Here is a 27165-nt window from a genome sequence, read left to right on the forward strand (position 1 = left end):
TATTTGCTTCTGTACCAGGTCAGGAGGGTAGTTGCGGGATGCGAAAGCTGTTTTCAGATTGTTGGTGTAATGGTTCAGGGATTCCGGACTGGAGCAGATTCGGTTGCCATGAAGACCTAGGCTGTAGGGAAGGGACCGTTTGATGTGGAATGGGTGGCAGCTGTCATAATGGAGGTACTGTTGCTTGTTGGTGGGTTTGATGTGGACAGACGTGTGAAGCTGGCCATTGGACAGATGGAGGTCAACTTCAAGGAAAGTAGCATGGGATTTGGAGTAGGACCAGGTGAATCTGATGAAACCAAAGGAGTTGAGGTTGGAGAGGAAATTCTGGAGTTCTTCTTCACTGTGAGTCCAGATCATGAAGATATCATCAATAAATCTGTACTTAACTTTGGGTTAGCAGGCCTGGGTAACCAAGAAGGCTTCCTCTAAGCAACCCATGAATAGGTTGGCGTACGAGGGGCCCATCCTGGTACTCATGGCTGCTCCCTTTAATTGTTGGTATGTCTGGCCTTCCAAAGTGAAGAACTTGTGGGTCAGGATGAAGCTGGCTAAGGTAATGAGGAAAGAGGTTTTAGGTAGGGTGGCAGGTGATCGGCGTGAAAGGAAGTGCTCCATCGCAGTGAGGCCCTGGACTTGCGGAATATTTGTGTATAAGGAAGTGGCATCAATGGTTACAAGGATGGTTTCCGGGGGTAACGGATTGGGTAAGGATTCCAGGCGTTCGAGAAAGTGGTTGGTGTCTTTGATGAAGGATGGGAGACTGCATGTAATGGGTTGAAGGTGTTGATCTACGTAGGCAGAGATTCGTTCTGTGGGGGCTTGGTGGGCGGCCGGGACTATTGGGTTTGTGAATTTTAGGAAGAAGGTAGAAGGTAAGGGTGCGGGGTGTCGGTGGGGTCAGGAGGTTGATGGAGTCAGATGAAAGGTTTTGTAGGGGGCCTAAGGTTCTGAGGATTTCTTGAAGCTCCACCTGGACATCAGGAATGGGAGTACCTTGGAAAACTTTGTATGTGGTGTTGTCTGAAAGCTGACGCAGTCCCTCAGCCACATACTCCTGACGATCAAGTACCACGGTCGTGGAACCCTTGTCCGCCGGAAGAATGACGATGGATCGGTCAGCCTTCAGATCACAGATATCCTGGGCTTCAGCAGTGGTGATGTTGTGAGTAGGATTAAGGTTTTTTAAGAAGGATTGAGAGGCAAGGCTGGAAGTCAGAAATTCCTGGAAGGTTTGGAGAGGGTGATTTTGAGGAAGAGGAGGTGGTCCCATTGTGACGGAGGACGGAACTGTTCCAGGCAGGGTTGAATTTGGATAGTGTCTTGGGGATTTGGATCATTGGGAGTAGGATTAGGATCATTTTTCTTCGTGGCAAAGTGATATTTCCAGCAGAGAGTACGAGTGTAGGACAGTAAATCTTTGACAAGGGCTCTTTGGTTGAATCTGGGAGTGGGGCTGAAGGTGAGGCCTTTGGATAGGACAGAGGTTTCGGATTGGGAGAGAGGTTTGGAGGAAAGGTTAACTACTGAATTAGGGTGTTGTGGTTCCAGATTGTGTTGATTGGAATTTTGAGGTTTTGGAGGGAGTGGAGCTGGAAGTGGGAGATTGAGTAGATGGGAGGGACTGGGTTTGTGTGCAATGAGAGGAGGTTGAGGTTTGTTGGAAAGGTTGTGAAGGGTGAGTGAGTTGCCCTTCCAGAGGTGGGAAACCAGGAGATTGGATAGTTTTTTGAGGTGGAGGGTGACATGCGCATCCTCCTACAGGCCAACCGCAAATTAGAACAGAATTGACCTCCATCTGTCCAATGGCCAGCTTCACACATCTGTCCACATCAAACCCACCAACAAGCAACAGTACCTCCACTATGACAGCTGCCACCCATTCCACATCAAACGGTCCCTTCCCTACAGCCTAGGTCTTCGTGGCAAATGAATCTGCTCCAGTCCGGAATCCCTGAACCATTACACCAACAATCTGAAAACAGCTTTCGCATCCCGCAACTACCCTCCTGACCTGGTACAGAAGCAAATAACCAGAGCCGCTTCCTCATCCCCTCAAACCCAGAACCTCCCACAGAAGAACCACAAAAGTGCCCCACTTGTGACAGGATACTTTCCGGGACTGGATCAGACTCTGAATGTGGCTCTCCAGCAGGGATACAACTTCCTCAAATCCTGCCCTGAAATGAGATCCATCCTTCATGAAATCCTCCCCACTCCACCAAGAGTGTCTTTCCGCTGTCCACCTAACCTTCGTAACCTCTTAGTTCATCCCTATGAAATCCCCAAACCACCTTCCCTACCCTCTGGCTCCTACCCTTGTAACCGCCCCCGGTGTAAAACCTGTCCCATGCACCCTCCCACCACCACCTACTCCAGTCCTGTAACCCGGAAGGTGTACACGATCAAAGGCAGAGCCACGTGTGAAAGCACCCACGTGATTTACCAACTGACCTGCCTACACTGTGAAGCTTTCTATGTAGGAATGACCAGCAACAAACTGTCCATTTGCATGAATGGACACAGGCAGACAGTGTTTGTTGGTAATGAGGATCACCCTGTGGCTAAACATGCCTTGGTGCACGGCCAGCACATCTTGGCACAGTGTTCTACCGTCCGGGTTATCTGGATACTTCCCACTAACACCAACCTGTCAGAACTCTGGAGATGGGAACTTGCCCTCCAGTATATCCTCTCTTCTCATTATCCGCCAAGCTTCAACCTCCCCTAATTTCAAGTTGCCGCCGCTCATACCTCACCTGTCTTTGAACAACATCTTTGCCTCTGAACTTCTGCCTCGACTGACATCTCTGCCGAAACTCTTTGCCTTTTCAAATGTCTGCTTGTGTCTGTGTATGTGCGGTTGGATATGGGTGTGTGTGTGAGTGTATACCCGTCCTTTTTTCCCTCTAAGGTAAGTCTTTCCGCTCCCGGGATTGGAATGACTCCTTACCCTCTCCCTTAAAACCCACATCCTTTCGTCTTTCCCTCTCCTTCCCTCTTTCCTGATGAAGCAACCGTTGGTTGCGAAAGCTTGAATTTTGTGTGTATGTTTGTGTTTGTTTGTGTGTCTATCAACCTGCCAGCACTTTCGTTTGCTAAGTCACATCATCTTTGTTTTTAGATATAAATTATTTAACAGTTACATTGCAGACCCATTCACAGTCCCTGATACACTTACACAAGGAATAACTTATCTGAAACCTAAAGATCAAGCAGACACAGCAAACCCAGCAAAATATTGCCCCATAACATGCCTACCAACAATATACAAAATATTAACTTCAGTCATTACATAGAAATTAATGACACATACAACACAGAACAAAATTATAAATGAAGAACAAAAAGGCTGTTGCAAAGGAGCACAAGGATGTAAAGAGCAACTGATAATAGACGCAGAGGTGTCATATCAAGCTAAACTAAACAAAGGTCACTACACTATGCATACATTGATTACCAGAAAGCTTTTGATAGCGTACCCCACTCATGGTTACTACAAATATTGGAAATAACAAAGTAGATCCTAAATTGATACAGTTCCTAAACATAGTAATGAAACATTGGAAAACCACACTTAATATCCAAACAAATTCAAATAATATCATATCACAGCCAATACAGATTAAGCGTGGAATATACCAAGGAGACTCATTAAGTCCTTTCTGGTTCTGCCTTGCTCTGAACCCACTATCCAACATGCTAAATAATGCAAATTATGGATATAATATTACTGGAACAAACCAACACAAAATCACACATTTGCTATACATGGATGATCTATAACTACTGGCAGCAACAAATCAGCAACTCAACCAATTACTAAAGATAACAGAAGTATTCAGCAATGATATAAATATGGCGTTCGGAACAGACATATGTAAGAAAAATAGCATATCAAGGGAAAACACACTAATCAAGAAGATTACATATTGGATAACCACAGCAACTGCATAGAAGCGATGGAAAAAACTGATGCCTATAAATATCTAGAATACGTACAAAAAATAGGAATAGATAATACAAATATTAAAGAAGAACTAAAAGAAAAATATAGACAAAGATTAACAAAAATACTGAAAACAGAATTGACAGCAAGAAACAAGAGGAAAGCTATAAATACTTATGCTATACCATTATTGACCGACTCATTTGGAGTAGTGAAATGGAGTAACACAGACCTAGAAGCACTCAATACACTTACACGATCACAATGCCACAAAATAGAATACATCACATACATTCAGCAACAGAAAGATTCACATTAAGCAGAGGAAGGGGATTTATCGACATAAAAAACCTACATTATGGACAGGTAGGCAATTTAAGAAAATTCTTTATAGAAAGAGCAGAAACTAGCAAAATACACAAAGCAATCATTCATATAAATATGAGGACTATCCACAAAGTACATTATGTTTTGGAATTAAAAATAAATAAAGTATTGGAAATTTTTTTATTATATACAGATGAAAGCCACACTTAAATACTACTTTTCTACATAGTTGCCATTTAAATTAAGGCACTTATCGTAGTGATGGACGAGCTTGGAAATTCCTTCATCGTAAAATTCGGCCGCCTGCGCCTTCAACCATGTGGCGACTGTCTTTTGGGACAGAAAAGGTGTGATTTTTGTGGATTTCCTGGAAAGAGGCACTACAATAAACTCTCAAAGGTATTGCCAAACTCTGCATAACCTCAGAAGAGCAATACAAAACAAGCGCAGGGGAAAGTTGGGCTCAAAGATCTTGCTGATTCACGACAACGCCTGGGCCCACACGGCAAATGCCACTTGTGAAGTTCTCGAATCTTAAATGGGAGTTGTTTCCTCATCCGCCGTACAGTCCTGACCTGGCACTGAGCGACTTCCACTTATTCCCAGCAATGAAGAAGTGGTTGGCTATGCAGCGTTTTGATGACGATGCACAGCTTCAAGAAGAGGTAACCACGTGGTTGAAGGTGCAGGCGGCCGAATTTTACGACGAAGGAATTTCCAAGGTCGTCAGTCGCTATGATAAGTGCCTTTATTTAAATGGCAACTATGTAGAAAAGTAGTATTTAAGTGTGGCTTTCATCTGTATATAATAAAAAAAATTTCCAATACTTTATTTATTTTTAATTCCAAAACGTAATGTACTTTGTGGATAGCCCTCATACATTGGCTACACAATTGCAATTTCATAACCACTTCTACAACCCTTTAGATCACATAACATCAACAGATACGAAGAAAGTAAATTGGAAAAAGAAAACACTACATGGCAAGCACCGGTATCATCTAACACAACCACACATCGATCAAGACGCATCCAACACATGGCTAAGAAAAGGCAATATATACAGTGAGATGGAAGGATTTATGATTGTAATACAGGATCAAACAATTAACACCAGATATTACAGCAAGCATATTATTAAAGATCCCAGTACCACAACAGATAAATGCAGACTTTGCAAATAACAAATAGAAACAGTAGATCACATCACAAGCGGATGTACAATACTAGCAAATACAGAATACACCAGAAGACATGACAATGTAGCAAAAATAATACATCAACAAAATTGCCATATGGCATAATCTAATAAAACAACACATTCCCACATACAAGTAAGCACCACAAAATGTACTGGAGAATGATGAATACAAATTATACTGGAACAGAATCATTATAACAGATAAAACACCACCACATAACAAACCTGACATAATACTCACCAATAAAAAGAAGAGATTAACACAACTAATCGAAATATCCATACCCAAAACAACAAATATACAGAAGAAAACAGGAGAAAAAATTGAAAAATACATCCCACTGGCTGAGGAAGTCAAGGACATGTGGCATCAGGATAAAGTTGACATTATACCATTTATACTATCAACTACAGGAGTCATACCACACAATATTCACCAGTACATCAACGCAATACAGCTACACCCAAACGTATATACACAACTTGGAAATCTGTAATTATTGATACATGTTAAATTACCTGAAAGTTCCTAAATGCAATGTAACATATACCGTACAGTTAAAAGGAAGTCATGCTTGATCAAAGTCTGCCTCACTTTCCATTTTTAACCAGACATAAAGTGTGAGAAAGGAAAGAAATAATAGTAATAACTAATTTGTTCAAGAAACGATGACACATTTGTAGAACTCCAGCAGCAAGAGAAGAAGCACTTATATTTTCGTGTACACAAGTGCATTGTGCCTGTCTTTTCTTTCCACGAAGAAGTCCACAACTCGGTCTACAAAGATCTGATCACTGGATAGCTCTCCAAGTAGTGTCTTTTCTATTGATAATGTGCTCAAACATGACAGCCAGGTGTTGGACACGGAATTCCTTAAATAATTCTTCACTCCTTTAAGAGTACTCATGCTTCATTTACTGCTTGCTGTAGTTGCAGGTAGGGTCAAAACCAAAATCAGGAACTTCGTTGTTTCTTCATAAACGGAGTCTAAATCATTGTTGACAATGTACTTTAAGAGGATTCTTGGAGATAAGTGTTTTTTCTCATCAGCATACATGTTACACAGTTCATTTTCAAGTTGTTCTTGTTAAAAAAAAAAAAAAAAGAAAAGAAAAGGGTATTGTTCTAATAACTGATGCAGTTTCAACTTTGGCATTCTTTTTGATAGTTCGAGAAACACTTTTCGTTCAAAAGTTCAACAAAATTAATTTGGGAAAATCTTGAAATCTTCTTTCCATCTGAACAATTTGCAAATCCAGTATCTCGTAAGTTAGTGCCCTGAGAGATGTCTTTTGACTGTTACAAAATGATAAGTTGCCATTCAAACACAAGCTGCATTTAATGCATTCATGAACGGATGTTACCGTTCTTAACTGTCGTAAGTTTCTCAAAACAGTTCTTATTTCATCGTGGCAAGCAGTTATACTGACAGATTTTGATTGAAGAACATTAAAGAAATGATCAACATAAACAAAGTACCCTCGGTAGAGATGAAGCAAGTAGACAAACATAGGATCATCTGTCCGTCGTTTCATTCCCACAGCACAGCTCAAAGATTCTGGTCCCACTGAGAGTCTGAATCATCAATTATATAATTAAAAACACTATATAGCTCTGAGAAATCACTAGATATTTTTGAAACTGCCCTGGAATGAAAGTTTCAGCGAGTGCTGCTTGCATGCGGCAGTTTAAATCCTTTCTCAGTTAGCAATACTGTTCGTTTTGATGATTTGCTGAAAAACGAATGGAATGCAGTAAGATCACTTACAAACATGCATACTTCTCGTATGATTTTGGAAGCATGTAACAGTAACAAATTCAGTTGGTGTGCGTAACAATGCGTAAACACCGCATAGGGAGAGAACTGCTTCACCAATTGTTGTAGTCCTCTTTCTCTGCCTGCCATTACTGAAGCACCATCATATGTTTGACTAACCACTTTTCTTTCCACATGCCATTCCTTCAATACTGCATGAATAATGTTTGACAAACCTGCAGCAGTTTTATCTCCAGAAATATCATAAGATTCAATGAATCTTTCCTCAATTTTGTCTGCAATACAGTATCTGAATACTATACTCATTTGACTCTTGCATGACACGTCTAATGTTTCATCAGCCTGAATCGAAATGAAATCACAGTTCTGAATTTCAGATTTTATTTTCTCATTAACTGCCAGCGTTATCATTTCTATTACATCATTCTGTATATCTGGAGAAGTTCCTTTAAAGGTTGAAGATGATGACAGATGGTCTCAGATTAACTGCTCTCCTTGAGCTAGTAAATCTAACAATTCCAGATAGTTACCTTTGAAGCTAGAGGATTTGTCTTCTCGGTGGCTGCAAAAGGCTAGTTCTTGTTTACAAAGAAATACAATTGCCTGAGTAAGACAAGCCAATACTGTCCTGTTGGATGCAACTTGTTCATTGTATTTTGTTGCTGTCAGACGAGCAGCTTCAGAATGGGCATGCTCAATTCTACTTTTGTCCAATAACTGAAATGATTAGTTGTTCTGCCGGTGACGTTTTGATATCTGATGCTTTGGTGCTTTCCTGTCAAAGTTCTTTATTGTACAAATGTCCTTATTGCACCATTCGTTTTCACCACCAAACAGATGACATATATAACAATATAATCTGTTATTAACTGCATAAGCAGTCAGCCAAGTATACTTTTCGTACCAGGCTGTCTGAAAAGTGCGTTTTCATGTGGCTTCACTTAAAACTACACTGAGTATAGGAGTAGGTCGTTTGTCCTTCAATTCGCAATTTTTTTCGTACGGTACATTACTGTAGAAAAAGGCGTCTTTAATAAAAATTCTACAAGATGTTCAGTTGCTGGCTCACTCATGGTTGTGACACAATGAAAATATGCACTAAAATCACACAAGAATGACTAAGAACAAAAACCGCACGACTGTTCACTTTCGTGTTAAAAGCCAGCATAGAAGTGGCAGAGACTAGTCTCGATACCTGCTAGCAAGTGCAGCGCCCCAGCCTTCGTGGAAGAGGGACAGTGGAGGGGAGCCGAGAATGCCACTAACACAGACAGGTAAGGGTAGGGAGGCAGAGACTAAGAGCAGTCGAGTCTCAAGCAGGCAAATACACCAATACTCAGGGTGCGGCGCGGGCTACAAAACTGATGTCTTCTCGCATTTAGAGCTCTTAGCAGAAAGTTTTTTATATTTTTGTTGCGACTTACTATTGCATCTTTTTTGAACACGAAAACAGGGGAGGCTAAGTCTCAAAGTCTCCCCTCATGCTACGCCACTGGCCATGGCACGTCAGTGCATGCTGTCACAGACTGTCCATGTGACTGCACAGATGTTCTGCCAGTTGTGAGACCAAGGCATCCTGTGGTAGTGCCTCCTCCATGAATTTACCAGGGATGGCAACATATTGACGATAGATTAGGTCTGCTGATGAAACGTCGATCTCGAACTTTAGTGTTAATCACAGGCTGAGGAGTACAAGCAGAAGTGCCTGCATTCAGGAAATGCCTGATGGAGCTAGTTGGCCATGTCTTTAGATGCTGAGGGGTAGCTTGCTGTTTGAAGTATCCTCACACCACACAGTCTGGCAATGTGCATAAACAGCGCACACTGTTTTCAGTAGAAACCTTTTGCCTTGGATGCAGTTGACTGCATTACACTGGAATTTCCATGGGAGGAATGGGCAATGTACACCTGTCAAAACATTGCACAAAATTTTGCAGAAGGAAGCGGGAATGGGCATTATACTCTGTTCATCATAAGAATAAATCTGATGTAAACAAACACAAACACGATGATTTGTCAGAAGCCATAGCACACGTACACTGGTGGTGTTATGCTCTTGGAAGTAGATCCTACTTATCCATTAGATATCTTATTACTAAGTTACATTAAATGAAACTTTAAGATATTCTAATGTATTAACTTCCATGAATGTTTTTCTTAATCATGCTTTAGCTATGTAGTTTATATTGCAAAACTCGTTTACAATTACAGTTTCTGTACTGTTGTGCTCTGTCACACTGTTAATATGCAGTATGAAAATGGATGAAGCTGCTCCCTGCTCTGTAGTGAAATACATGTGTGGAACATTGTTCAAAAGTGCTGAGAAATAGGTAGTTCTTAATGTTTTTCATAAATTTACAGAAAAAATTGGCTTTGCAATTTTCCAAGGGACTGTCTTTGATGCAGTTGAGATAGAAATACACACTGGACATATAGTGGAATTGGTAGTGTAGTAGATTGGTAACCTGGTGCAGTTCATGGATCACAGCTGCAAGGCTCACCTTTGTCATCATTTTTTTTAATGAATAACGCACATCTTCTTGTTTCTAAGTACATAGTGTGCACAAAATTCTTGTTTTCATTTCAAATATAAATTCTTAATTGTCAATATTTTATGAAAGATTATAATTAAAGGTTGCTGAAATTAAGAAAACATAACAATTTAATTTTTAAGACAAAAATGTAAAACAACACACACTTTATTTGAACTACCGTATTTACTCGAATCTAAGCCGCACTTTTTTTTTCCGGTTTTTGTAATCCAAAAAACCGCCTGCGGCTTAGAATCGAGTGCAAAGCAAGCGGAAGTTCTGAAAAATGTTGGTAGGTGCCGACACAACTACCTTCTGCCGTCGAATATATGTAGCGCTACACGGGCATGCTTTGTAGGCACAGAGATAAATACTGGCGCCAAAACCTCTGCGTCAGTAAATAAATTAAAAAAAAAGAAAAGTGGAAGACGAGATTTTTTTTTGTCCGCCCCCAGTTTCGACCACTGCATTTTCATACATTATCCAACGAAGTAAATACAAATTCCGTATTGTTCATCTTCGAAAGTAGCAGAATTTCAATGTACTACGAAAATCCGACTGGCAAGACTGTTGCTAATAGGAACCTGATGAAATATGAATCACATGCAGTATTCTCTTCACCATAAGAATAATACGAATATCAACATTTTGCCATGTATTCTTTCGTGTTTGCTGCTATCTCATTTAAATCCTGTCTGCCTAATAAACTACGAAACTAGAGTGAGACAACAGCAAACGCGGAAGAATATACGTATCGTGTCATGTTTATATTCGTATTATTCTTATGCCTAATAGTGATAGTCAGAAATGAAGCACGGCAACTGACTAGATTTTTAAATCTAAAATGACTAATTTCTGTGCAGAATTTGATGTACTAAAGAAGCGGCCGCAAAGATTTTCAAACGGAGAAAAATTTTCGCTTAACTCTCGTTCAGAACATGTTCTATCATACGCAGTCTATTATTTGGTTCTTGTTGATCATTATCAAAGAAAGCAGCAGTGTAAGTAACAACAAGTAGCAGTCACTTGCCATTGTTTCGCTAATGAGACAATTTCTCTTTTTTAATTGTAAGCGGCGGTAGCGCGCACAAAAGCAAGCCATGCCGCGGGCGGCGACAGGACGTAAACACGCACAACAAAATGCGACAAACAATGCATGACGCAGTACAGTAATGCATTTTCAGCTTAGAGTGACGTAAACACCTATAACAAAGAAAACGGCACTTATCGGATCAAAGCAAAATAAGCAATCGATTCAGACCAGACGAAGCACGTGAAAAAGGAAGGGTACCCGTATAAATACGGACGGAGCGCGTGACACATAGCAATGGCTACCTTACCTGCTAAGCTTACGACTCGAACCAAACTATTGTAGCTGTATCGTCTTTCATTCGACCTAAATTGTGTCTCATGTGACAATGGACCAACTTTGTTTCGATTTGAAGGTGCGGCCTAAAACTTTTCTCTCCCCTTGAATTTCGAGTCTCAAATTTCACGTGCGGCTTAGATTCGGGATTTTTTTTTTTTTTTTTTTTTTTTGATTTCGAGTCTCGTTTTCCAGATGCGGCTTAGATTCGAGTGCGGCTTAGATTCGAGTAAATACGGTATGTCCATTGTTTTATACCACAGATGTAGTCTCACACAAACCACAGTGATAAGTGTCATAGAAACATGAAAAACAATCATTTTCCTAGCATCGAGCACACCTTACAAATGCTTCATTTTTATATTAGCCACTGTACCATTACAATATGAACCCAACAGAACTGATTCTGGAGCCAAGTTATGGGATTTGTCACAAGAAATAACAACACTGTTAAGCTGTCAGACATACTGGTACTAAAGCAGGCAGCTTTTTCACATGTCACTGCTGATTGCTGACAGAGTATAGAATGGCACATCATAAAAGAAGAGGAGAAAATGTGTTGCCTGAGTGGTTTCGTGGAATCTGTTGTTGACTGACTTGTTATCAGCATAGCAGATGACAGTTCCTGAAATGAAATGTATTTCTCTGAGATAAGGAAGGAGCCATGAGATTACCAGATGACTGACTGTATTCAATACCTTCAGTGGCCTCATTATTCAAGAATATGGTGAAATCTGTCCAGTATGCTTTTGCACATCCCTGTATTTAAGTTAGGAAATTGTGATCCCTCTTATTTGTAATTAGAATACTATGTTAAGTTGGAGAATGAGAGCATTTTATGCTTTCCGTTTGGTCACCCAAGAAGCATGTGGTAGTGCTGGAGTTTTGCTGAATATTCTTTCATTCTCTTGAAAAATTAAATGACATTTGTAGCTATATTGTTTCTCTGCTCATCTCTATTTATTACTTATTTATTTTATTGTGACTTCTGTTGATCCTGATAGCAATGGATTGCAAGGATATGGAACTAGTCAGTATTTTTACAACGTTAACAATACAGCAGAGCACAGTATGGTTAATTCATGACAAGATTTATAGTAACAACATGGAACACTAGCAGAAATAAAAACATATAACATACATGATAATTAATATTATGTGTACACATTCAGATTAACAGTATCAAAGTATTTGAGCAACAATATAACACTACAGCAACAAGTAGTTTACATTTATGTTTACATTGAAATGCTAACTCAGTTGTATAATAAAAATTTGTTCCTATGCACAAAAAATTCATTAATTGAATAGAATGACTTTTGTATTAACTATTCTTTCAGTTTGTCCTTGAATGTTGGTGTTTCAGGAAAATGTTCACATCATTGCAGGTTAGTTGGAACCACTGACTAGCCAGTGCTGTCCAAGTTAAATGTGCCTATAAAGCTGTCATCTCGCATTATCACTCAGTGTATGTGCGTGTAACACAGCATTAAATATATCCAGTTGAAAACCACTGGGGACATTGTTGTGAAAGCTGTCCAATTGTTCACCACTCTCCTGTTCTTGGGTGATATCCTGAAAGATCTTGGGTGATATCCTGAAAGATCACAGGAGAGGAGATAACAGCACAATCACAGACAAGTAGTCAGCAACGACATTTTCCACCCCAGAAAAGTGGCAAATGTCCTTGGTGAACTGCAGCATGTACTCTAGCTATTATAGTTAGTGTGGTGAACAGATGATAACAACAGCTTGTGGCTGATGAAAGTAATGAAAGGGCGGGTGTCTTCTGATGAACGTACACACTCCATGAGCACTGTGATGCTGATAACTTGCATGAAAAGAAACAAAGTGGCTGCCAACTGCAGCCAGTGCACTGTTGGGGAGTGCTGCACCCACAGCAGTCTGGCTGGCATCTTTAACTGCAACTGACTGTGCATTGTGTTTTTTTTTTTTGGGGGGGGGGGGGGGCGCCAAGCAGCATCGTCCAGTGAGGCTCCATTTGGACTCGGCAAAGCTTTGTTCCATTGTGTCTGTCCAGGTAATGAGAACCCTTCCTTTAGCACCTTTAGCAATGGGGCCACAAACATAGTTCTGCACTCAGGCATTCCAGCACCTCGGCAGTTATGCAGATGGTGCCAGTAAAAGTAGATCACACTGAGGTACTGGCGGATACTTTTGTGCGTCTGTGGGTGTGGCATATTTAGGATTGCCTGTATCTTCTACAGTAGAGGCTTGAATCTGGTAGGGGTGATTAGATGCCCATTTCAATCTCCATTATCCTGAATACGCATTTCAACAGGTTTATAACAATGCCAGCCTCACTAAAGTGCTGAAAGATGGTCATTAGGTGGTTGTGGTGGAGCTGAGGCAAATGTGAGAACATGAGAGGATGTCATCAAGGTATGCAAAACATTGTGGGAAGCCTTGCAAATTCCACTCACCCCCCCCCCCCCCACCCCCACCCCCGCGCCCTTCCCCAGGAAATGCTGCCAAGTCTGGGCAGCACTCCAAAGCCTGAACATCGTAGTATAAATGTTCTTGAAAAGCCCAAATGGGATGACGGTCACCATTTTTTGTATGTCTTCCAGTGCAACAGGAATCTGAATTCAGTCCACAGTAGTCCTCACATGAGAGCCAAGAATTTTCCTTTTTTGGTATGAAATTTACAGCAGAAGACCACGGACTGCTTGACACTTGGAGCATGGCCTCAAACTCAGTCTTGCTTTGTTGTGCATTTGTGATGTCAGTAAGCATCTTGTAGTGGCTAGGAACACCCAGGATCAGCTCGTTGACACCAGTCATAGTGAATCTCCACACGAATGTGCAGTGCAGTCCAAGGTCCACATTCCAGTGATGAACACTGTATGTTTTGTGGCAGAATTGTTTGCTGCCATGAGAATCAGAATTTTAGCCTTCCTACAGTCTCTTAGCATTGGCCAAGGGAAAATGGATAAATCTGAATCAGTGTCAACCAGGTACCTGTGGCCTCCACTGGGGACTGATGACCTCAGATGTTAAGTCCCATAGTGCTCAGAGCCATTTGAACGGCCTCCACTACAAATAGATGCTTTGATACTGCACTGCAGATGGGTGTGTCCAGGACTGGTTGCAGATGGCATTTGAGTGTGGGCATGGTGAATGACATTTGGTCACTTTGTTACCAAAATGGACAGGGTACCAACAGTAACTGCTTGGAGGTGGTTCCACTATCAAGAGGGAACTGTTAAAATGGCTGTTGCTGCAGTGTATCGTGTTGTAGGCTGCCGCAGCCTTGGTACTAAGCACTGTTGCCAGTACTTCTTGTACTCAATTGGCCAAGTTTGCAGTGGCATCCAGATGCATATCTGTCTGCATAGCTATTACCACTTGCACCTGTGTAGGGAGGCTGCATGACCAGACAATGTGCAACAGTGAATTCAGGACAATGTCTGGCTGTGCGAGGCTGTGCAGGTGTCACAGGAACTGAGAAGGTCACTGCATACTTCATGATGCAGCAATTGGTGCATCTGTTGTTCTTTGGATGACGAAATCCATTGGATAAATTCCTCCTTCATCTGTTTATACGAGGACTGCATCGGTGGCACAGTGATTATGACCTGCATTTTGGCCACATTGTTTTGATTGAGCTGGCTCATGATTTGTCTAAATTTGGTGAGCCTGCAAGTAATCTTGTTACTTAGAAAAACCGTTTCCACTGGGCTAAACCACATGAATGGTTCGCCGGGCCAAAAGGGGGACAGACTAATCGACATGCATCCTGTGCTAGCTGTCGTCCCAGCAATGGCGAGTGGCATTGGTGTGGTGCTGTTTTGCTTGTGCAAATTTTCATTAGTTGGCTTCCAGTGAGCTGATGCCATGCGTGTGGGCCATGTCTGTAGCTTGCTCTCCAGGAACCTAATGCATGCTGTAATTCTTCTATTGTCTATTGGAGTTCCTCCATAGTCATCATAATGCAATAGCTAAGTATTCACACACAGGGTAAAACACATATTTATGGTAACTTGACACACATGAAGAAAACATGCACACACAAAAAAATTAATGTTCAGTATTCAAACACATATGCACACATTTAGGGGAAAGCACAGAAACATTTGTCCAGGAGTCCACTTGCAGCTCCACATCACTTCCACTGATCATGTCCTTCACCATTTGTTTTGTCCACAGATAATGTCAGGCTGACCAGTGAAGTAGGTGACTGGTCGTTTTTACTGCTTTCAAGTCCATCGTGCTGTGAGCCAGCTTTTACTGCCGCACCCATGCATTAAGTTCAGGCTGCAGGCTCAGGCGACAGTAATTGATCAGAGACATGATTACATAATAACATATTTATTGACAACATTTGGTATACTAGAAAACTTGCAGAAATATTGTCTGAAATGTTCACAATGTGCAGTCACGTGACTGCAGTTAATAGCCTGACCACTGATCCTGGAGGGCGCACACTCCTCAGTGATCGAGCGCATAGTGTGGTCTCGCAGCTGTAGAAGGAGAAAGGATGTGTGTCTGACCAAACTTGCAAATTACCTCTAGTCTCATGGGCCACCATTTAATTTGTGGACATGACGGGATGGAGCGAATGATTAACATGTGTTTAAACTTGTAGATGGATCAGTGAAGAGCGTATGTTGTACTTGACCTACGTGGGTCACTGCTGACAAAATCAGGGTCACTGTAAACATCCACAAGGCACAGAGGTCTGCCTTGCACTGGATTTTGCTTTTGTCTCTTCCGAGCCTCTGGGGACTGCACCATTTCCGAGGCCTAACACTAAATTGGTGCTCTTGGGCAAAAAATGGTGTGCTGCCCTCCTTATGATTCTGTGGTATGGCTACCACATCATCAAGAAGGGAAAAATTTTACTGTGCAACTGATCATATGTGACAAATTTTTTATGGATATTGAGTGCATTTGACGCTTTATTACACTTTCTGTTGAACTTTCACTTCCCAGTATAATGTATAGGTTGCTATTAGTCAAATATTCATTATGCCAGTCACTATATGTGAAGATACGTATGATCGTGTATTTGTTTATCGTCAATGCTGTGGAACAGTATCAAAATCTAGGAATATGGTAGGGATATGGTATCTAAGTGTTCACTCACATCTACTGTTAATGAGATATCGCCAAGCTGTGTTTCACACAAGTGGTTCTTCCTGAAAATTCATGTTGGGTTTTTGGGAAAAGTTGGTTTGCCTCTAGGACTATCATAATGTTTGAGTTTAGCATATGCTGACAGATGGGCAACGGTGATGTTTGTATAATTTTCTGTATCTGTTCTTTTATCTTTTTTGTAAACAAGAGTGACCTGTGCTCTTTTTCCAGTCCTGCAGGACTGATCACAATCAGGAAAGTCTTGATAAATATGAGCTGGGAAGAGTGAATTCCACTTTTATTGTAAACAAACAAAGCACAGAATGCACTGCAGGTCATTAATCTGTTCTTTTTATTGTTGCAGGAATCCAACATCAGAGAAGACAGATCTGCTTAATGTCGACTGGCAGGCCCTTAAGCCCTGCACCCCACGGTACTTAGAGATAGGCTCACAGTTGGCTATGAGGCAAGGCTTCTACCAGAAAGACCGCATGCAGCTGCTGGAGAGGCTCTTTCCAGTGACAAACATTTCATCATGGACTACACGCAGGGCTGGATAAGACTATCTTCACTACGATCATCACAATGAAGATTACTGTTGATTTAGAAATTGCCGGATTCTAGAATGAAGCCAGAAATTTACTAGAACATAGTTCACACTTTAATTTGAAAGAGATGTAATAATTTAATTCTGCCTGTACCTACTAAGGTACTGCATAATTAACACAATGTTAACATAATTACAATACTGTTCATAAAACCTGGCTTGAAGAGTAAACTGGTTGATGCAAATGTTTGTCTACACATTGAGGGGAAAAAAAATTACTTGACATTCTCTTAGTTGGCACAGTTGATAGAAGGCGTGATTCAAGGATTCAGTTTTGTGACATGTATGCTTGTAAATGAAAAGTTACAGGCCTTTTTTTACTTTTATTACATTCTTTACTAGTAAATGAAAATGTAACAGCAACCATTTCCATTGCAACAACCCCCTAAGAATTTTGCATGCATGAAATGTGAGCAAAATTCTGACATCAACATAGTGGAACAACCAATGTTTCATTTGGAATAAATGATAAAATTTTTTTCTGAAATAAATTATTAAATTATTTCTACATGCAAATACTGTTTTTTAGTGTGTGTGTGTGTGTGTGTGTGTGTGTGTGTGTGTGAGAGATCCAATAATATTTAACTAATGCAAAATTGCACAGTTAGTGAAATATTTCGTTCTTATCTACCATAGGAATTTTAAATTCTTTAAATCTATCATTATCACATTGCATCAACAAAATTTCAGAACATCTACACAGTGATTTGAATCTAATCACCTACAGGGTGACACAGAAAAATGGGCACATTTCCACAATCCAATAAAACTAGAAGTGATGATGGAAAGAAATTGCATTCATAGTTATTGAAACCTTACAACTTTGCTATTTACGAAACATTGATAGCATTTATCATTTTTAAAAATTATGTCCTTTAGATGGTGTCCTGCTGTACGAATACATTCGTGAAATCTGCTGTTGAGATTCCTCATTGAATGCTGCAACATCTCAGCTGGGACACCGTGAATTACATCCCAAACTTTGCGGACACTCTCCCAGGACAATTCCAATCCCTGCTGCTTGCTTATGAGTTGAACACCGTTGACTCCATAAGACAGACTCGCGTACATCAATGTTCACTGGAGAACGCACACTTCTTGGTCATCCTGTTGGTTTCTTCTTGAGGGCAGACCCAGTCTCTTCAAAGTTATTAATCCAATATTTTATCACGTGTTTTGACAGAATGGCATCATGATGTCCTGAATCATAAAAACATCAAAACTCCCTCTGTGATGCTACCAAACTATCAATGTTTTTATAAAACATATTTATGGCTAATGCACACTGTTGTCAGTTCCACTGATCCATGATTACTGAAATGGCAAACTGTTTACTCACTAAGTGACACGAACCTGCAGTGCTGCAACCTGCCCGTGGCTGCCACTACTCATTTCAAACACTCCCATTATTCTGTGTCAACCTGTATTTCTGGCGAAAATGTGAAAAGTTATTTTCTAATTTTTTGACAAATTCGATAGTCCATTATTAGGTAAACTTCATTGTTGCAAGGCCCATTACCTTTCACACTTCAAATGGTTGTGTCACTGATTTCACCATCTCAGTCCAGTTTACTCCATCATCTCTTGTAGTAAAGTATATCAACTTTATACATTCTCTTTCATATCAAGACATTTAGCTGCTAGTGGGCATTGATTTGCATCAATGGGAAAAGTTGAAAATTTGTGCCAGACTGGGATTCAAACCCAGGTCTCCTGCTCACTAGGCAGATCCTCTAACCACTAAGCCATCCAAACACAGTGGTCATCACAACTGCAATGGACTGCTCTAGAAATTCTCAACTTATCCACCCATTACTGATGTAGTACCCCTGCCCATTATTCTCATTACTCATGACATTACACTGATTACTGCAAGAGTTCGAATGTAATGTGCATCTGCTCTGAAGGGATTGTTGGCCAGCCTCACCTTAATTATATATCTTTTGTATCAGCTACATGAAAGTTTAACCATCACTACAAAAAAGTTAGAAAATTAATTTTCACAGCAGTGATCAAAGCTACAGGATATATGTTCCTGCATCTAAAATTATGTTGTACTTGGGGCTGAAGTAGAATCTTCACAGATTTGTAAGTGAACTGTATCCCTTTCCCTAAAGCTCTGCAGTCCTTTTCCTTCATGCCTCTTCCTTCCTCTTCAGCTCTTCTGTCAGAAGAAGAAACCACTTGTAGCAGTTCACTTGCCTTATTTATTTTGTTTATTGTCCTCAGTGTCAACGTACTGCGTTGCTATACTGGCTGAAAAATGGGGTTTATAATTTGGACACTGACTACCGTAAATAATGCAGATGACAGGTGCACATTTGCATTTCACAGTCTTATACTTTCACTGCTCACAACCCCCCAATAATACACAATTATATGGCCAGTGCACTATAGATTAACCTTCGATAAGCCTCATTAATAGGTTGCAGGTGAACATCCACATACTACTACAATAGTTTCCTGTTGAACATCGATGAGCAGTAAAAACCTAACCAAAAAGTTCACATTTCTTGAAGAATAGCCAGGTACATATGGAGCAAACACTGCCATTGATTTTACACATGGCCTAATTGTGTTACACTTATTTCACGGATGCATAGTTGTTGATCTAACCAACACAGGTTCCTCATCTGAAACTCTGCCGTGGACTGACTGTCTTGTGACCAACAATTGGGCCCTTATGTATCCTCACAATAATAGGTGCTGAAACTACACATTGTTCAAAGTTTAATTTACAGAAATTACAATTAAAACTTAACTCATTAAATGAACTGAATACATCAAAAAAATTCCATCTTTTTAACAGTTTCTTCTACTACAAGAGTTAGGCTGAATTATTTGTTTAAATCTTGAATTTAAAATATACAGTTATGCAAACAATACTTTTGACAAAACTGTTAATTACTTTGGAATTAATTGAGTGCTGGCTTTTCTAACATGTTTTCGAATAGAGACAAAGAAATCCTTTAAGAATGCTATTGTTTTGTCTCCCAAATGTTTATAATTAGTACAGAATTTATATTTGTTTATACATCAACAATAGAATTTAAGTTAGAAACAATTACTGATTTCACCCTACAATAAGATATACTAACTAGTAATAGTCAAAATAAATTAGAAAATGAATTATATACAGAAAACTAGGCACAAAATTGGATCTGGTGTTAAATTCTTTAAAACTGAGGGCCAGTATTTCTCTTTTATGAAAAAGCAGATTATATACACGTATATTAATGGTAATTAGTTAGAAGTGAAAAAACGAATTTAAGGAGGCAGATAGCAAAACAAGAGGGGAAGTAAAAATATCCCAGCTTTCTTCATCACACACTGGCTCAGAAAGCATGTAGAAGTTAAATTAAATCCTTTTATGTGTGTGTTCCCCTGCCAGTGATTGTTGAGTAGATTTCTCATCTATCCACACACTAGTTTTAATGCCCCCCCCCCCCCCCAATTATAGCAACAAGTTCATTATTATGTTCTGAATAGTACTCGTTTTGTACTAACTGTTTAGTTGTTTACCACTGATGATGATCTTGTACATTTCTACTCAAAACAAAGTTATCAGGTTAAACTAAGCATTTCTACCATTTCTCATCTAAGAGACTAATAGGTCATACACTTTTCATTCTGTCTTCTCATCCAATATACTCATAATCACTTTCCAAAATTACTTATACTTCATTATAAGCATATTGCAGTATGATTCCTTGGATGTAATTCACTACATCGTCTGATTATTAGTCCCAAACCATAAGTTCATTTTCATATTCCTCTCAAAATATTTCATAATCTCCCACAGTACACCATAATCTTCATCATAATTACATCATCTCAAAATAAACTATCATTACTTCATTGGTCTAACATTATACATCTAATCAAAAACTAATCATTGACAAAACCTCTCAACATCACCAACAGTGCATGTGACATGATTCTTAACTGTACATTGCCTGGCATCCCACAAAACTTCTCTTCTTTTTTCAGTATTTGATGAAATGTACCTCAGAGTATGAATGACATAAATTTAGACAAAGATGTTCAGTATATCATTTATTTACATTAAATTGGATGACTATCCTGCTCTACCATAAAAATAATGAATGCTTGACTGTAGAAACAGTAATTCTGGTTCTCCCACCTATCCATAACTCTCATTATTACTATAATTTTTTCTTTGTAAATAAACATAATAATTAAAAGATCAGACATATGCAGTTAACAGCAAAATCAATAGTTCAGTAATTTCACTTAAAAAGTAGTTAGTAATACACATCAATTTGCATCAAGAATTATTGTTTTCATTGTTGTAGGAAATGTACAGCACTCTGTCTTCAGGCCACAAGTGTCCCATTGGGACCATCTGACTGCCATGTCATTGTCAGCTGAGGATGCAGATATGAGGGGTATGTGGTCAGCACACTGTTCTGCCGGTCATTATGATGGTTTTCTTTGACCGGAGCTGCTGCTATTAGGTCAAGTAACTCCTCAATTGGCAACAGCACATGGCAACCCGGATGGTCACCCATCCCAGTGCCGGCCATGCCCGACAGTGCTTAACTTCAGTGATCTGCTGGGAACCGGTGTATCCACTGCAGTAAGGCCGTTGCCAGGAAATGTACAGGGTGGATCAAAAAGAGTCATCTGATTTGGCATGTCTATACTTCTGAAACTAATAAACATATGCATTGAATTTTGGTTTTTGATGGACAGAAAACTCAAAAAGTTTTTTTATACCTTTTCATAGGTGTTCAATATGCCGCCCCTCCCCCATTGAGATGCACAACATATGTCAATGCAGTATTCAAATTGTTCCCACACTGCAACGAGCATGTTTTGAGTTACAGCTTCCACGGGGTAACGGAGGCACATAAACAGTCTTTTGTAAACCCCCACAGGAAATAATCACATACAGTCAGGTCCACTGACCTTGGAGGCCAGTAATGTAAGGCTGAATCATTTGGTCCAGTGTGATGAATCCATTGGTAAGTAATCCTTTGCTTTAAAAATTCCTGCACTTCCAGATGCCAGCATGGTGGTGCCCATCCTGTTGATAAATGAGTTGTTGTTTGAATCAGTCTCCAACTGTGAGAAAAGAAAGTTCTCAAGCATATCAATATATGTGCTTCCTGTGACAGTGTTCTCAGCAAAGAAAAATGGACTATACACATTCTCCTGAGAAACTGCTCAAACCACATTAAATTTTGGAGAGTCCGTCTCATGTAGTACAACTTCATGTGGTTGTTCCATACCCCATATTCTCACATTATGACAGTTCACCTTTCCATTTAAATGGAATGTTGCCTCATCACTAAACAGTAGGCATGGAAGAAAACTGTCATCCTCCATCTGGCCAAGAACTAAATTACAGAACTCCACATGTTGTTGTTTGTCACCTTTATGAGGTGCTTGCTGTGGCTGAATTTTGCATGCTTTCATTTGTAAATGTCAACTGCTCATCACTACTGATGCCACCTCCTTATACACTAATATCCCCAATCCCCGTGGCCTTGCTGCTATACAACACTATCTTTCCCAACACCTGATGGATTCCAAACCTACAACCTCCTTCCTAATTGCCATGACCAACTATATCCTCACTCATGATTACGTCTCCTTTGAAGGCACTGTCTACAAACAAATACAGTGTATGACTATGCATGGCATCATCCTTTGCCAACCTATTCATGAGCCATCTAGAAGAAACCTTCCTAACACCCAGAATCCCAAGCCCCTCACTTAGTTCAGATTCAGTGATGACATCTTCATGATATGGATCGAGGGTGAGGATACCCTATCCACATTCCTGCAGAACCTCAACACCTTCTCCCCCATTCACTTCACCTGGTCCTATTCAACTCAACAAGCCACCTTCCTTGATGTTGACCTCCACCTCAAAGATAGCTACATCAGTACCAACCACCAGCAATACCTCCACTTTCACAGTTGCCACCCATTCCATACCAAGCAGTCCCTTCCATATAGCCTGGCCACCCATGGCTGTTGCATCTGTAGTGGTGAGCAATCCCTCCCAAAATACACCGAGTATCTCATTGGTGCCTTCAACCTTGTACAAAAACATACCTCTTGGCCTTATCTCTCCAGTCACCCATGACTTTCCAAAGCCCCACCATCAGACCACAGAGGAGCATTCCCCTCGTGACTCAGTACCACCTAGGGCTGGAGCAACTGGATCACATTCTCCACCAGGGTTTTGACTATGTTTCGTCATGCCCTGAAATCAGGAATGTCCTACACACTACCCTTCCGATCCCTCCCCACAGTGGTATTCTGTCACCCACTGAACCTACACAATATCCTCAGCCATCCGTACACAACTCCTGTTCCCAACACCTTGCCTCATTGCTCATATCCCTGTAATAGACATAGATGCGAGACCTGTCCCATATATCCTCCCATCACCACCTACTCAAGTCCGGTCACAAGCATCACCTATCCCATCTAAGGCATGGCTACTTCTGAAACACATCATATGATCTGTGCTGGTGTAAGCTGTCACCATCACTCTGATTGGCAAAGAGGTGGTGAGAAGATTAATAGTAGGCACTGGAGCAACCTGTCAGGAGAGAGGACAAAGGCAAACTCACAAGAAATGTGCGACCAATGGCCTCCTGACCACCAGTATTTAGACTGCCGCCATGGACCAGAGGGCCCAGTCAGTCAGAGTCGCAGAGTGAGTCAGTCATCTAGTGAGTCACTGAGTTGAGTCACTTGCAGTCACAGACAGTTGCAATTGCAGTCAGTCTCAGCCTCAGGCAGCACATAGTGACCAGAGTAGAGAACATAGCGGGACTTGTACTTCACTAGCAGCGAGGCTAATGTGGCCTATTACGGAAGAGCTTGTACCACAACACTGGACTATCTTAAGTTAGGTAGCTTCTTGTTTAAGGTAATAAAGAAACCTGTTAATACATGTGTACAGTTGTGTTACAGAAATAGGTTACTGGCCACCAAACAACATCCTCTGCTTCCTTCCCATGGTGCAAGCCTACAGTGACAATGAGACGACACAAAATGATCAAACTAAGCTGCAAACACTGTGCTGCATTCTATATGGGCATGACAGTCAACATCCTGTCTGTCCACATGAATGGCCACCGACAAACTGTGGATAAGAGACAGCTGGACCACCCTATTGATGAGTGTGCTGCCCAACACAGCCATCTTCATTTCACTGACTACTACACAGCTTGGGGCTTCTGGATCCTTCCTACCAACACCAGCTTTTCTGAATTGTGCAGATGGGAACTCTTCCTGTAATATATCCTGTGTTCCTGTAACCCTCCTGGCCTTGACCTTTGTTAGTCTTTGTCCATACCATCTAACCCCTTCCCTGTTCCCATTCCAGCACTACACAGTCCTCTATTCCATGAGAGCAACCAGTCTTTTTACCACTCTTCTTTTCCATTAACCCTCCCCCATCATCTGTATAACCTCCTGACTGCACGTAGCTGCCCTACCCTCTCTCCACCTCATGCCTGTATGCTCCCACAAACAGCACTTCACCATCCCTCACCCCTACCCTGCTATGCCCTCCCCCCCTCCCTGCCCCAGCCTCCTCCTTACCCTCTCGACATGGTCTACAATCCTGTGCTGTTGCTCGCAATGTGGCCTCAGCTGCCAGAGACTGCAGTCATATGTGTGGGAATTATGTTTGTGTGAGTGTGTGTGTTTATGTTCTATCACCAATGAAGGCCTTGTTGGCCGAAAGCTCGTTTTCTGGTAGTCTTTTTTTTTGTTCTGCCTATCTGCGATTCAGCATCTCTGTTTTATGGTGAGTAGCAAATGTCCTTTTCATAATATTGTGCAAGAGTTAGTTAGTTTTTTTTAATATAAAGAAATGAATTGGTAATTCCTACCCACCACCCTTTACACATTGCAGTGATAGAAATTCTTCTATGGAATAGAATGACCTGTCAAGGAGAAATTATTTCAGTTTGTTTTCAAACTTTACTTTGCTGTCAGACATTTTATGAGGATTGCCCAGAAAGTAATGCACCACATTTTTTTCTCAGCCAAAACCAATGCTACAAATGCAAAATGTTACATATGTATTATTTGAAGTCTACTGAGTGAGTGCGCCAAGTCTCCGTCACTTCCAACAGATAACATAGCTGGAGGACAGTTTCAAAATAGCGTATGTGGGTTATGTATGTTAGAAGCAACATGCCATCATTAAATTTCTCCCGGCAGAGAAAGAAACTGTGGGGAACATCCAAAAATGCTCTTGCAAAGTCTATGGTGCATCTGTTGTCAAGAGAAGTACAGTTAGTTGCTGGGCAAGAAGGGAGAGGTCATCAGAAGGCGGTTTGGTGGAGCTCCACAGTTTGCACTGGTCAGGGAGACCATCCATGGCTGTCACACCTGACGTGTTCCAGTGAGTTGATGTTTGGGCAGTTAAAGGATGCCATTCATAGTAGACATTTTGAGGACAATGAGTGTTGAGGTGATTCACACAGTGAGGCACTGGCTGCACCACCAGGACAAGGACTGGTACCATCAGGGCATACATGCCCTTGTTTTGTGCTGGAGGAAGGCCATAGAATGAGAAGGAGATTATGTGGAAAAATAGGGTGTATAGATAAGACACCATTCTTTCATGTGTGTAATTCTCTTTATGTTCAATAAAGAGTAATTCTCATTATGTTCAATAAAGAATTAATAAAGAAAAAACTGCACTGCATTACTGTCAGAGCAACCCTCGTACATCAAAACTTTTGGCTGCAGCATTTTACACCCCTTTTTGTGCCAAAGGCAATCTCAATTAGGAGTAGTAAATGCCACTTTTTCTTCTGGTATTACAGTATCTACATTTTTGTCTCTTTTGAACTGCAGTGGACTTTTAAACTAATTATGTAAGAGAATAATTACACTGGTAGTCAAAATGCCCAACGTCTTAAACAGATATCTACAAGGTGACTGTGGGTGAGCACCACATATTACTCTTGCAACACATTTTTTAGCATGAAGACTTTCTTTCTTAAAGATGATTTACCCCAGAACATTATTTCAAATGACATTACTGAAAGAAAATATGCAAACTGTCTCAGCTTACTTATTTCTCTCTCCCGCAAGATTAGTGATGATTCTATATGCAAATGTGACTGAACTAAGCTGTTTTACAAGTTTCAAAATCTGCTTTTTCCAGTTCACTGGTGGACTACCTTTGAGATCTACAGAAATGGATATGCCAAATTTTTACTTTATATTTATTTTTATCAACAGAGATCATTTAAAGAAAACCAGACATTGATACTTTCAAAAAATTGGATAAATTACAATACTAGTGTCATGGGCAAAGAGAATTAATTCTGCATGTTGTATATCTGACGGAAGATTGTTTATTATATGAGGACCAACGGTGGACCTAAGATTGAGCCTTGGGGAATCCCGTACATGGTTTCTCTCCAGAAAGAAGAATATCCTATGACTACTTTGGCTGAATTACTAAGTACAACTTTATGCATGATATTGTTCAGTGGTTGGCTGTAACAGTAATTACATTAAATCTCAGCACTTATAGAATATTGTGATTCATGCAGTCAAATGCCTTACATAGACTGCAAAATACGTCAAGCAGTATTTTTTTTTTAATGGTTATAAAATTTGGTGAATGAATGTGTAAATGGTATTCTCAGTAGAGCAACTCTTCTGAAATCCAGACTATGATTGACTAAATATATTGTTGTTGCTCATGTGAAATACTGCTCTAGAAGACACCACCACTCAAAATTTTTGAAGAACAGTTTGGTAGTTATTGACATCTCTCCAATCACCTTTCTTATAGAGATTAGATTTGCCTTAAAGTTTTGCCAGTGGAACACTAACATCCAAGTGGAACATTAATGACCAATCCCAAGCCGACTATATAAATTCATGCATTGTAGATGTCATGGATGTACAAGCAGTGTATTTTAGCAAAACATTGAACAGCAGAATGTTAGGTATGCCTCATAGAGTCACATTTCTGATACAAGGGAAAAATCCTCCATCTTGCGATTGGGTGTTCACAGCCGATGCTGGGCCATATGAAGTGGAAATTCTTGTAGAGGTGATGTGCTGGCAAAGCATACCAGAGTGGTTAGTTGTGCTGCAAAGCAGATGGTTTCTTTCCATCTTTCTTCCCCCAAAATTGTTATTATTTTTTGTGAATATTTTCAATATAATCATTTATATGAAATGTGCACATAGAGAAAAATCTTGAATAGTAACTCAGGGCTTAGCCAAATTAACTAGCACCTGTTACAGACAGTTAGTCATTTAGAATCTGTAATTTAATTA

General features: G+C 40.4%; 1 protein-coding gene and 1 pseudogene across 1 annotated transcript in view; one reads left to right on the forward strand and one right to left on the reverse strand.

The window, feature by feature from the left end:
• Window positions 1–17376, forward strand: part of LOC126235995 (esterase E4-like) — a 107413-nt gene extending 90037 nt beyond the window's left edge. Inside the window, exon 10 of the mRNA XM_049944992.1 lies at window positions 16618–17376. Coding sequence (XP_049800949.1) covers window positions 16618–16813 — 196 coding nt within the window. The 3' untranslated portion in view covers window positions 16814–17376. The remainder of the gene's footprint in view (window positions 1–16617) is intronic.
• A 3980-nt stretch (window positions 17377–21356) lies between these two features.
• LOC126238351 (5S ribosomal RNA) lies at window positions 21357–21474 on the reverse strand (annotated as a pseudogene).
• Between the last annotated feature and the right edge of the window lie 5691 nt (window positions 21475–27165).

The sequence above is a fragment of the Schistocerca nitens genome, chromosome 2 (assembly GCF_023898315.1).
Source record: "Schistocerca nitens isolate TAMUIC-IGC-003100 chromosome 2, iqSchNite1.1, whole genome shotgun sequence".
NCBI lineage: Eukaryota > Metazoa > Arthropoda > Insecta > Orthoptera > Acrididae > Schistocerca > Schistocerca nitens.